Source organism: Suncus etruscus, chromosome 18 (genome assembly GCF_024139225.1).
Source record: "Suncus etruscus isolate mSunEtr1 chromosome 18, mSunEtr1.pri.cur, whole genome shotgun sequence".
Classification (NCBI taxonomy): domain Eukaryota; kingdom Metazoa; phylum Chordata; class Mammalia; order Eulipotyphla; family Soricidae; genus Suncus; species Suncus etruscus.
The window spans coordinates 25,710,630-25,724,026 of NC_064865.1; the positions used below are offsets into that span (position 1 = coordinate 25,710,630).

A 13,397-nucleotide genomic window follows, 5' to 3' on the forward strand; every position below is an offset into this window, starting at 1 on the left:
CAAGCTCCAAGCTTATGCCTGGTTCTATGCTCAAGGGATCTCTTTACAGAGGTTTCCGGGTTTGGACGGGTCAGCATGTGCTAGGCAAGCGTACGTGGTCCCCCAATTTTTAAGAGGTTCTAATGTTAATCACCCTTGCAATCCCAATTAGCCACACCTGCTGCTGGTTGCGCTTTATGATCTAAAGATTATTTTCTCTGTTCCCTCCGTGAACTTGGCCTGAAATTGTCCTTGAGCATCTGATGGCCCTTCTAGCCTTTTCTGTTCTTCAGGGGAAATGTGATGCTCTGTTCCCCACAGCTGACTTCATTCTATAATGTATTTAAAACCACCTACAGCTATTTTGGGTTTACTTTATTTGTGGAAGACATGAACCTTGAATATATACAGGTCCACTTTACTTAGATCTCTTTTGCAAATTATTTCCATTCATTTGATACGAATTTTCAAATCCAGCAGAATAATGGTGCTTATATTCTTCTTGCAACCAAAAATAAAGAAAAAAGTACTCTCTGTAATAAGGTCTACCTTGTTCCTTATTGATCTTGATGATCTTCTGATTTTGTGTCTTGATTATTTTGGTTACTGGTGTGTATTTTGCCAGATTTTTGACATTGGGCTTTTTTTAGTAATCTCTCATATGTATTTATTTTCTATTGTGTGAATCTCTGCTCTTTCTTGTTTTCATTCTCAGGTTTTCTGCTACTTTATCTTCTAGCTTTCTTTGGAGGGGTCGGGGGACAAGGGATTTGGATCACACCCAGATGTGCTGGTGAGCTTAGGGCACCATACAGAGTGCCAGAGATGGAAGCCAGGTTGACTGCATGCAAGGCAAGTAATAGTACCATTACTCTGGTACTATCTTATTTTTTTCCCAAGCAAATTTCCTCACAGGGGGGACTTTATATTCGACAGTAATAATTCATTTTCTTTCCGAACACCAGCTGCTCCCCCAATTTCAACATAACCCAGATTTCATTATGTTCCTAATAAAAGACAAAGCTTCGAACTGTACCACTGACCCTTGGCTTTGCATCTCCTCCCAGTCCCAAATGCTGGCACCTCTAAAAGGCATCGCTTGATCTTAAAGCAGCTCAAAGACTTAGATCTGCATTCTCTTAGATCTGCAGCTGGGCTCAAAGCACTTGTGCCTGAATGTAATCAGCTTTGCAGTGCAAGCCTTGAATTCTCTGGGGCAGACAGAGAATCCTTGCCTTGTTGGTACTAAGGCTTGGGGGTGGGGTGGGGAGAATGTTTCCCTCCTATCTTATAGAAGTCTGACAGGAGACAAGAGCCATAGTACAAGGCAGAGCAGCTTGCTTTGCACTTGGCCAATCTGGAGTTGATCCCCAGCACTCGCTAGAATCCCCCAAGCCCTCCAGGAGTGATCCCTGAACACCTAGCCAGGACCATGCCTTGAGCACAGCTGGCGCTGCCCCAAAACTCAAACAATTCCTGGGTTTCTGAGCACTTCTTCAGGCTAGCAAGAGTGGGTCCAGGAGGAAAGTTCTGGAATGTCTCACATTCGATGCTCGGTCTGCATGCTCCCCGCCCTCTCCGGTCCCCATGGAGGCGGCTCAACTGCTACCTTGCTCTGAAGCTGGGGGGTTTTCCACAGTGAGCTCATAGTCAGGGAGCCTTTTCTCTGGAACAGGCACTGCAGCGCGGCTTCCAGGGATCCATGGGCACCGAGCACCAGGACCTTCTTCCCGTTTAGATCAACACCTGTGCAGCAAATGGAACCACAGTCATGTCAGCGTCACAGCGGGAGTCTTTCTTTCCTTTAACTAAGGAAGAAGAGACTGAGCGACAGAAGAGGGAGTTAGCGGAGGGATTAAGTGATTGTTTCACAGGTAGCTGACTGAATGGGTAGTCCCTGAACACTCCCAGAAGTCGCCACGGAGCACAAACCCAGGAGCACTGGGTGTGCCTCCAAACACTGAAGGGCCAGAGTGACAGCTACAACGGAGAGGGTGCTTGACTTGTACACAGTCAACCCAGGTTCTATCCTTGGCATCCCATATGGTTCTCGGAGCACTGCCAGGAGTGATCCCTTAGTGCAAATCAGGAATAAAGCCTGAGCATCGCCAATGTGGCCCCATAATAAAATAAATATGTATCACACTTAACAATTGGGGCGGCGGGGCCGGAGAGATAGCACAGTGGTAAGGCGTTTGCCTTACATGCGGAAGGTCGCTGGTTCAAATCCTGGCATCCCATATGGTCCCCCGGGGGTGATTTCTGAGTGTAGAGCCAGGAATAACCCCTGAGCATTGCCGGGTGTGACCCAAAAACCAAAAAAGAAATTGGGGTGGCATCTATATTTACCATGATTATAAACAATATTACTTCTCTGAAAACTAATGAAGAATCACATTTCTGGTAATTCACAGGCCTGAAAATAGTCTCTCTGGCTTTCTGGAGATTGGCAATGAAGGGCTAAGATGCTTAAGGACTTGTCTGCAAGGGGAACCTTGGGATCTATTTTTAGAATTGTTCTTTGTGTGATCCAAGCTCAGGTCTGGGGAAGGAGAACATCTGTCTCTGTCCTTTTTGGGGGTCCCCCACGTGGTACTCAGAAGACCCCCCCACCAGTATTCTTGACCAAGAACCCGAAAATGTGGTACTGCTCAGGTGCTGGGGGCCTTTGGGGATGTATTATATTTGGTGATGCTCAGGGGCCCATGAGGTGTCGGGAATCCAAGCCAGAAGATTGTTAAATATAAGAAAGCAAGTAAGGTACCACCTCGCACAAGCAAACCTGGGTTTGATCCTCGACACCATATATGGTTCCCGGAGCATCACCAGGAGTAGTCCCTGAACAGAATCAGGTAGAGCCCCCAAACAAATATATAGGACTCAGGAATAATTTTGTAAAGTTTACAAAGCATTTATATATTCATATATTTTTATTTATAAACATATTAACATTTATTTATGTTTACATATTATGTGTGTGTTTATATACACACACTTTTTTAAACTTTGTAAAGCAGTAACAGGGAAAATATTTTTTTGTTCAGTTTTCCACATCCCCCAGTCACAAGAGCAGGTAACAGGCCGGGGCTGAGGGGACGTGAGTACAGGGTGGTTTGTTTAGTCTCCTTTTTCTGTACAATCCATGTGAAGAACATGGTATGTGAAAGGACAAAGGACTGGAGCTGTTTTTGTTTGCTTTTCTCATACCTGGTAGTGAGCGGGGCTTCCCCTAGTCTTTCACTCAGGGGTCGTCTATGGTGCCAGGGATTGAACATGGGTCAGCTGCTAGCAAGGCAAAGGCCCTCCCTGCTGTACTATCTCTCTGGCTCTCACAAGGGGGCAGGTTTTGGTTTTGGAGCCATTCCCAGTGGTGAGTGGAGCCACAACAAGAGGTACTCAGGGATCTGGGAGTGCCAGATCATGTCCAGAGCTCACACCCACCCAAGGCCTCAGGGGCAACTTTCACCCCTGACAAATGTTTTGTTTCTGATTTTCTTTTATTTATTTTTTTCTTTTTTAAATGTAGTTTAGGGGCTTGAGTAATAGCACAATAAGAAATATTTGTCCTGCATTGGCCAACCTGGTTCAATCCCCATCATGCCATGTGATTCCCCAAACACCACCAGGAGTGATTCCTGAAATGCAGAGCCAGGAGTAACCCCTGAACATTACCAGGTGTTACTCCCAAACCAAAAAAACAAAAAAAAAAAACAAAAAAATGTAGCTTAGGTGACATGGTTACAATACTCGTGAAATCACTCCTGTCTGTCACCATTAGGACACAAGGTCAGAGCCTGAGGTATGTCTCAGCACTCGAGGCCTCGAGGCCTTGAGTTCATCTCCAGCACTGCAACAATAAAGATAAAAAAAAATTGATTGGCCAGAACAGTTGTACAGAAGTCAGAGCACTCGCCTTGCACATGACAAATGGGGTTCGATCAACAGCACCCTATGTGATTCCCCTCAGTCCTGCCAGGAGTGAGCACTGAGCCCTGTGGCCCAGAAACAAAACAAGAAAGAACATAAAATTTGAAAGGAGTGTCCGGTTGGGAGACCAGTCCAAAAGGCTCAGGCTGTGCCTGAAGCTGACCCTGGGTCCATCCCCAGCACTGTGTGGCTCCCCCAAGCACTGCAAGGTACAGCCCCATAGGCACCGAACACCACCATGAGTGGCCTCGGAGACCCTCAAAAATCCCAGGGGAAGCTCCAGGAACCAGCCACTGAAGTCCATGCAGTGCCACACCATGGTGCTTGCACTGACCACCAGACCAGCGGTGAGAATCACCAGGAGTTCCTGAGCCTGGTCTGGAAGGCCCAGACCTACCATCCTTGCGAAGGTGATGTCAAGGGGCGAATATGGAAAGTAAGTGACCAAACATTCCTGGCACCCCATTTTAGGGCTCATCCCCTAAACTTAGAGGTTTCACCCCTGCAGACCAATGAAAGCAGTAGGAGACAAGATTTGTAGGCCAGTAAGACAGAGGGAATAAACATTATTCATAGCAATATTCTGTGTGTTGGCTTGCATATCAAGCTGTGCTAAGTTTTTGCATGAACCCAATTAAGACTCACTTCTGACTCTGCTCCAGCAAACAACTTCCTCACTTAACGTCTAAGTCTACTAAATCTTACCTAAGCCTACTGCTGTCAGATTCAAGAAGCTGAAATAGTTTGGGTGGGTGGAAGCTCACTTGGCTGTGTTTAGGGCTTTCTCCCAGCTCTGCGCTCAGTCAGACTCTTGATTGTGTGTTGCGGACAGAGCCAGGTGGGCCATGAGCAAGGCAGATGCCAAACCCTATGATCTGACAGAGGTGATTCTTGCCTTTCCAGAAGAGAAATTGACTACGGAAATTTTAAAAGAAGCCAATCATTCATCCTTGCCAAATTCTCTATCCCAAGTAATCTTAGAAAAAAGTGTCCTGATCACTCTTACCTGCTTCCACAGATGGGACTGAGAAGTGAGGAGGGATGGGGATCAAACTGAATGGATGATAAGATCTCTAGTTCAGTTAGAATCCTGACTGACTTCTTGAAGGAGAAGGCAAATGTCAGGACCAGAACGACAGTGAGAAAGACATTTGTCTTGCATACAGCCATGCCTGATTCTATTCCTGGCACCACATGGGGTCCTCTGAACAAAGCAGAGCCACTAAACTGTAAGCCACTAAGCAGCCCTGTTCTGGGCACCACCCATATGACCTTAAAACTAAATAGAGCAAAAACAGAGGAGAGAGAGACAGAGAGAAAGACAGTAAGAGAAAGAAGAGACAGACAGGCAGGCAGGCAGACAGACAGACAGACAGACAGACAGACAGAGCACTTGAGGGGAGTATCCTACCTGACTTTTCAAGGAGCTCAATCACTGCTCGGGCTACTGGGGAGACGAAGCACTCCTGGGCATCTCCTCGAACCAGCTTCCCCAGGTTTACGTCTGTAATGCTGACAGAAAAAAAGAAAGGGCAGAGGGTAAAAGGGGTCCAGAGGCATTTGGGTCTCACTCACACGTGTCGTTTTCTTTCTCTCCCCAATGTTTGAGCCACACCAGTGATGCTCAGGGCTTACTCCTGGCTCCGCACTAAGGAATTACCCCTAATGAGACCCTATGGAGTTCAAATCCAGGACTGCTGTGAAAAGGCAAGCGCCCTACCCACTGCGCTATCCCTCTGGTCCTGCATTTACACATTTTTATATAAATATATGTGGATAGTTGTATCTATGATCCACATAACAAATTTCTTACAATTTTCAGGAAGGACAAAGAATCGGGGAGAGATTGGGATTATTCCTAGTAGTGCTCAGGGATTACTGTGGGGGGTTTCAGGGGACCTTATCTGGTGCCAGGGATCAAACCAAGGTCAGGAGAGAATATTTTTTACTCCCCAGAAATTCATCCCATATGAATCCTACTCAGACAGATGTGCAGCTTCCACCCCCAAGGAAGGTCCTGTCACAGCAGGTCCCGAGTCCAAACACAAAGCCAGAGTGCCTGACATTTCTAGTTTTCCCTGAAATGTCAAAAGGAACCTCCTTGTGTCATAAATAAATATGTCTGATGTTTCTCAATGGCTGGAGCCAAGGCAGAGTGTGGTCCTGCTGGGAAGCCAGGACTTGGGGCTATTTTACTATCTGAGTGGGAAAAGAGCAAGGAAAAGCCCTTTTGAGAGGAGCAGAGGGTGTGACTCAACGGGACATCCCAAGGGAACAAAATGAGGGAAGGAGAAACTGCAGAGAGATGGTTTCTAAGGGCACAACAGCTCAGCTACAGGGCAGGTGTGTTCCCATGAACCATCCATTCTCAGGCAAGAGATCCAGGCAGTCCAGGAGGTCAGGTGGAAGGTTCCTGCTTTGTGTGATCAGCCCTGGTTTGTGCCCAGGCACCAACCAAAGTTCACGGAAGACCACCTGAGCAAAGAGCCAGGAATAGCCCCTGGTGCTGCTGGGTGGAGCCCAATAAACCAAACCAAACAGGTCACTTTCAAACAAAGACTTGCAAAAGCCATTAAACACCTGAAATAGTTCCTCTTGAGGCTTCTCTTAATTGAAATAACTGAACTTAAAAAAAAAGAACCAAAGTAGGAAACTACATAAAGTAATAAAAATTCTTGTTTTCATGGCCAGAGTGATAGCACAGGTGGTAGGATATTTGCCTTGAATGTGGCTGACTTGGTTTGATCTCTGGCATCCCCTATGGTCCTCCCAGTTTGCAGGAATAATTTCTGAGTGCAGAGCCAGATGTAATCCCTGAGCCCTAAAGGGTGTAGCCCAAAACAAAACAAAACCAAACAAAGTTCTTGTTTTCTTTGCATTCACTCACCCATCCACATCCTTTTCTGGGTTCAAGGCATTGAGAACTTTGCTGTTGAAGGAATCCTCAGGGACCTGCAAGGCCAGACCATGCACTCGGGGGTCATCATTGATCTTCAGGATCTCATCTATAATCTGAAGAAGGGAGAAACTAAGCATGTGTGTGCTGCCAGTCCAGGCACATGGCACCCACCACCATCTTGGCTGTGAACTGTGGACTTGCAACCTTTCCTATGTCCTCACTGAAATGTGTACTAGGGTTCCCTTGGTGTTTGGAGAGAGACTCTCTCTGTCTGTCTCTCTCTCATTACTTTCTCTTTCTCTCCCTCTTCCTCCCCTCCCTCAGAATTGCTAAAAAAATATCTGTTTGGACAGGGTTGGAGCAGGTAGGGCATTTGTCTTAAAAATGGCTGGCCCAGGTTTGATCCTTGGCATCCCTTATGGTCCCCTGAACACTGCTAGGAGTGATTCCTGAATGCAGAGCTAGGAGGAATTGATGAGCATTGTTGAGACAACCCCCCGCCCCCCCCAAAAAAAAACATAAAAAGAAAAGCCAAGAGCTATTCAAACCAGTGACAAAACCACCCAAAGAAATGCAAATTCTACATAGGGCAATCCTATCTGTCAGGACCTGACAGAGACAACATTTGTATATCTTATTATATGACAAAAGCAGCAGAAATTACTGAGCCAATATCCAGGTTCCTTAGTTAATAAACCTTCTAGTTTGTTACAGGGTCACACCAATGGTGTCGCTCCTGGTGGGGTTCAGGAAACCTCATAGTGCTAGAAAGTGAAGCCAACACTGAGTCCCAGCCCAGCCCAGCTTCGATCCTAACCATGGTCATCTCTGAACAGGGCTCAGTGAAAGAAGCAGAACTGGGACCATCAGAAAAATCCAGAAAGAGACTGAGGAGAAGCTGTTCTTCCATCCTGGGTCCTTTTCCTTTGTCTTCTACTGTCCAGAACCTGTGGCCCTTGACCTGGGCTTTGGGGGTGGGGGGGAAGGTGGGGAAGGAAGGTACCACCATGCATCTGGCAAGGATCCGCCATCCTCAGGGGACCTAACAACATAATTCAGACATGACCCTCCTCCAGACAGGTGCTCTCTGCCTTGTGGGGAGCCAACTGCCTGGCCCCGCTGACGGATGGGACAGAAGGTTTGTTCAGGCTGGGGTGAGTGTCTCTCCTTGTCCAGATTTCTATATACCAGGTCCCCACCATCCCCAACCCTGGATGCTGAGCCAAGAAACAGGCCGCAAAGACCAGCTGAGCACAGGGCTGATCTTAAGCAACACTGTCTCTCACCAAGGACAATAGCGAGGATGTGGCAGAAACCACAATGACAGAATCTTATGAATAAGTAAATATTCTTACTCAAAAAATTCACATTTACCAGAAATTTAAAAAAGGCAAGAAAGAAAGAAACAGGAAAATGGCCCTTTATTTATTTAGTTATTTATTAATTTGGGAGGATGTGCACACACATCAGTGCTCAGGAGTTACTCCAGCTTTGCACTCAGGAATCACTCCTGGTGCTCAGGAAACCATATGGTAAGGCAAGCGTCCTCCCTGCTGTACTATCACTCTACAAACCCAAAATGACCCCATTAAAAGAAAAAAAAAATAATAGGAAAATAGAGAGTTCTCAATATCAGGGCTGGAGAGAGAGCTCAAAGGGCATAAAAAGCCAAAGACAAGGGCTAGAGTGATAGCACAAAGGTAGGGCATTTGTCTTGCACGTGTCCAATCCCGGAAGAACTCTGGTTCGATTCCCAGCATTCCATATGGTCTCCTGATCCTACCAGGAGCGACTTCTGAGCGCAGAGCCAGAGTAATCCCTGAGCACTGCCAAGTGTGACCTAAACAACCCCCCAAAAGCCAAAGACAAACAAATAAACAAGGGGGCCAGAGAGATAGCACAAGAGGTAGGGTATTTGCTTTGCAAGAAGCTAATGGGGTTTAATCCCCGACATCCCATTTGGTTCCCTGAACACTGACTTCCAGGACTGATTCCAGAGTGCAGAGACAGGAGTAAGCCCTGAGCACCACTGAGTGTGGCCCCAAAACCTAAACAAACAATTAAAGGGCCTGCATCAAAAGACCCAGTGTTTTATCCCATTCTTAGTCTCAGTCGATAATCTCACTGAAATTTTCTGAGAAAAATGATTTTATGTGACTTGCCCTTTTATGCCCTTGTAAGACCTTTACCTTCACTTATACCCCTCTTCCTACTCTGTCCATTTCTCCCTCTACTGAAATGTATACATCTTAACTCTAAAAAATGGTTACTGTATTTTAGCACAAAATTACTTTCATATTAGTTTTTCAAAGAAACATCTTTAACATTAAATTTATTAATTAAAGTGAAAAAATAAAAGACGCAGTGTTTGACCCTGGGACTGTCTTGTTCTCTGAACACTGCCAGGAAAAGCCCTGGTGGGCCCTGAACACCACTAAGGACCCCCATCCCCATCCCCCATTCCCCCAAAGCAGAATGACCAATACCAATGGCAAAACCATCTAAAGAAAGGCCCAGTAGTAGCGCAGGGATGAGCCTGTCTGGCAGTAACAGAGCCGCTTCCATCCCTAGGGCTTACTGTTCGGGATTCCAGACAGAGCAAAGCATGTGGTCGCCAGCACACCACAACCAATGTGCTCACATCCCACAACCAAAGCGAGTCTCCACTCACAGCAGTAACAAAAGTCAAAATGAGTGGGTCAGGGTGAACATCCACAGAGCAGAATGCTTTACTTGTTATGAATCTGACTCGAGTTCAATCCCTGGCATCCCATATGGTCCCCCAAGCAAAAACCAGGAGTAATTCCTGAGTGCAGAGCCTTTTTTTGGCTGGGTATGACCCAAAAGCCATAATATAAAATAAAATAAAATAAAATAAAATAAAATAAAATAAAAATCTAAAGCCAAGGTCCTGTCCCTGGACCTATCCCACCCACCCAGACTCCTGATGGGGTACACACACATCTCCCAGGCTAAGAAGACCCCATGAACCTGACGAAGCCCTAATTAACCCTTGCTTGTCGAAACCTCAAAGTCTCCAGTGGTAAAGCAGGCTGTGAGTGGTGGTGTTTTTCTTTGAGCTGTTCCAGAGAATTCCCAGCACGTTACACACAAGAACCCTGAAGATCCTCTTGTCCTGTTCCTTTATTTAATGGGAACATTGCTGAGAATGCAGGCCCAGGTCCAAGCACCTGTCTGCTGAGAGCAGAGCCAGAAGGCGGCCTGCAAGCGTGGGTAGTTCCTGTGTCCCTAGCAAGCAGTGTGGCTGCTGCTACTCAAGAAATGCAGCCAAAGCCATCGGCCATGCACATGTGTCCTGCAAGCGCATAGCAGGACAGAGAGACCTGGCTGAGCTTCGCTCAAGGGGAAAGCAACCTTCTCCCTCTCCAAGCTCAACCTACAGAGGCAAACGGTTTTTGTTCTCAGCACAGTGAGGACGATCAAATAACTCTATAAGCTCTAATGAGGTCATAAAGGAAGGCAAGAACACACACACCCCTAATTACCTCATCTTTGCTGCTAGCCGAGGGAAGGCAAATGTGAATGATGTTGAGGCCAGCCTGAAACAACAGCATCAGATTATTTTCATCACCCCATGACAGCCCCAAAAGACAATCACTTCAAAACAAACAAACCAGAAATAAATATCCTCACCTCCTCAGCCAATTTCTGGTTGATTTCCTGCATTAAGTTCTCATCACCTGCCTTAGGGGACAAGAGTAAAAAAGAGAGGGTGAGAACAAAAAATATACACAGAGAGCATGTTTGTGATGATTCATGATCTAATGACAAAGATGAGAAGGAAAATGAGGAAGAGTCATAAAGAACAAGATGGAGAGAGAGGAGAGAGAGAGAAAAAGAGACAGAAAGAGAGGGGTAGATGAAGGCACTTGCTTTGCATATGGCTCACCTGACCTGGGTTTGATGGTTCCCCAGCACCATATAAGGTCCCTTGAACATCACTAGGAGTGAGCCCTGAGTGCAGAGCTAGGAGTGAACCCTGAACACAGCTGGTGTGGTTCCCAAACAAAAATAGTCATAGACATTAAAAGGCACTTGCCCTGCACATGACTAACCCCAGTCTGATCCTCAGCACTGCATACAATCTCTCCCAAGCATGTTGGGAATGACCCCTGAGTACAGAACTAGGAGTGAGCCCTGAGAACCATCAGGCCAAATTCAGAACACAAAATTAAAGGGCATAAGGGACAGGAGAGAGTTTTCACACAGCTGGACCCCTTGCCTGGTATGCACAAAGCCTTGAATTTGATTCTCAGGGGCTGTAGCTTGGGGAGAGCATTTTCCTTGCACAAGGCTGACCTACGTTCTATCTCTGGCTTCCACATGGTCCACCAAGCACTGCCAGGAATAATTCCTGAATGCAGTCAGGAGTAAGGCCTGAGCATCACGGGATATGGTCCAAAACCAAAACAAAACTGATCTCTAGCATTATATGGATTCCCCACTCCAACTCCCACCATATTCCCCTTAACCCACAGGCCTCACAGAAGCAGCCTCCATCTACCAGTCTGGCTTGTCAAGAATCTCTAGGTGTGCTGGAGATAGCACAGCAGTAGAGTGTTTGCCTTGCAAACCTGACTTGGGAGGGACGTGGGTCGATTCCCGACATATTGTCCCCCAGCCTGCCAGAAGTGATTTCTGAGTGCAGAGCCAGCCTGAGTGCTGCTGGGTGTAGCCCAACAACCAATCAATTAATCAATAAATAAAGTTTAAAAAAAAAGAAGAAGAATCTCTGGGAGCACTGCCTAGAACACTTTTCTCCTGTGAGTAAATCCATCAATAAAAGGGGTTTAGTCGGGCCGGGCGGTGGCGCTAAAGGTAAGGTGCCTGCCTTGCCTGCGTTGGACGGACCACGGTTCGATCCCCCGGTGTCCCATATGGTCCCCCAAGCCAGGAGCAACTTCTGAGCACATAGCCAGGAGTAACCCCTGAGCGTTATCGGGTGTGGCCCAAAAACCAAAAAAAAAAAAAAAAAGGGGTTTAGTCTCCATGTGTCCCTTCTCAGGCTCCTTCAGAACTGGCCACAAGGAAGCCAGCACAGTCTCTAAGTGAGGACCCTAAATCAGGGTTAGGGTACTCAGCCCTAGTGTATCCCACATCCCAGGAATGCCTACTGGCTGCTCTGGATCAGAGTGCAGAGCAGAGCTCAGAGACCTGCCACCTGCGCTGGGCTCCTGCATCCTGCACCCCTGGTTGACAGAACCAGTATTGCTATTTCATGCCAGCCAGCACGGACAGGCTCAGGCCCCCGGGGTGGCACGAAGCCCCAGTGTCACTTACAGGCTGGCTTCATTGCCTTCTCTCCCTGCACCTGTAGCACTGACCATACCAACCAGGGCAGCAGGCCGTGCCAATCACTGTTGAGAACATGGGACAGCAGCCAAGAGATTCACATGAACTTCCACGGCCTGCTGCCCTGCACTGCTTTCAGCCTTCACACTACAGGCCTTAGAGAATGGCGCCCCAACCCCCACCCTAGCGCCCACTCAGAGCCTGCCTGTCAATACACCTAGCGCCACTTTAATCTCCAACAAGCTGTTCTTGGCTTTTCACCACACCCAGTGGTGTTCAGGGCTGACCCTATGTTCAGCGCTCAACACCTGGCAAAAACCTTATGGGTTTCCAGGATTAAACCAGTCGCCACATGGAAGGCAAGCAGCATCTGACCTGCAGCACTTTCTCTGAGCCTCACTCATGTTTGATAAGCAAACAGGAACCAGGACCTCTGTGCTATGCAGGATTCTATATCTCCTGAACACAAAGATCTCCACATCCAAACCTGAGAAAAACTTCCTAAGGGCTAGAGAGATAGTAGGGTAGGGTGTTTGCATCGCACCTGGACAATCTCTTGATCCCAGCATCCTATATGGTGCACTGAGCACTGCCAGGAGTAATTCTTCAGTGCAGAACCAGGAGTAACCCGGTATCCTCAGTAACCTCGGCATCCTCGGGTGTGGTCCAAAATTAGGAAGGAAGAGGGTGGGAGAAAGGGAGGTAGGAAGGGAGGGAGGGAGGGAGACTTGCTAAAGCCTTGCACATTCAGAGGGCCTCAATTTGGGACCCTGAAGACGCAAACTCAGCAGACCCAGGGGCCGTGGCCAGTGGCCTCTGCTCTCTGGCAGCTCCCCTGGGCTTTGACATTGCTGCTGTCTTCAGGCACAAGGCTTCCGCTCCTGAAGACGTTCCCCTCCAAGGCTGGATCCAAGCCACTTCTCTGCTCACCTGAATAATAGCAAGAACTGGCTTGAAGGCGGGATTCTTCTCTTGCAGTAAACTCAGAACTTCTTTGGAGTTCTTGATGACTTCCCTGCACAGAGAGAAAAGGCACCAGGAACACTTATTTAGGGCCCTTTTCTTCTTGATGGATGATGACACAAACACACACACACACACACACACACACACACACACACACACACACACACGTAAACCAACTAGATAAAACAAGTGCCACACATACACACACACAATCTCTCCCCCCTCCCCCGTCTCCTCCCCCCCCCCCCCCCCCCCCGCCTCCCTCTGCTGCAACTGGGAAATTAAACCAATTAGATAAAACAAGTGCTCCAAG

General features: G+C 47.4%; 1 protein-coding gene across 1 annotated transcript in view; it reads right to left on the reverse strand.

The window, feature by feature from the left end:
* MTHFD1L (methylenetetrahydrofolate dehydrogenase (NADP+ dependent) 1 like) overlaps positions 1 to 13,133 on the reverse strand; it is a 641,585-nt gene extending 628,452 nt beyond the window's left edge. The window contains exons 1-6 of the mRNA XM_049765366.1: positions 13,049 to 13,133; positions 10,460 to 10,510; positions 10,312 to 10,365; positions 6,794 to 6,918; positions 5,318 to 5,418; positions 1,589 to 1,725 (exon numbers count right to left, since the gene is read on the reverse strand). Coding sequence (XP_049621323.1) covers positions 1,589 to 1,725; positions 5,318 to 5,418; positions 6,794 to 6,918; positions 10,312 to 10,365; positions 10,460 to 10,492 — 450 coding nt within the window. The 5' untranslated portion in view covers positions 10,493 to 10,510; positions 13,049 to 13,133. The remainder of the gene's footprint in view (positions 1 to 1,588; positions 1,726 to 5,317; positions 5,419 to 6,793; positions 6,919 to 10,311; positions 10,366 to 10,459; positions 10,511 to 13,048) is intronic.
* Between the last annotated feature and the right edge of the window lie 264 nt (positions 13,134 to 13,397).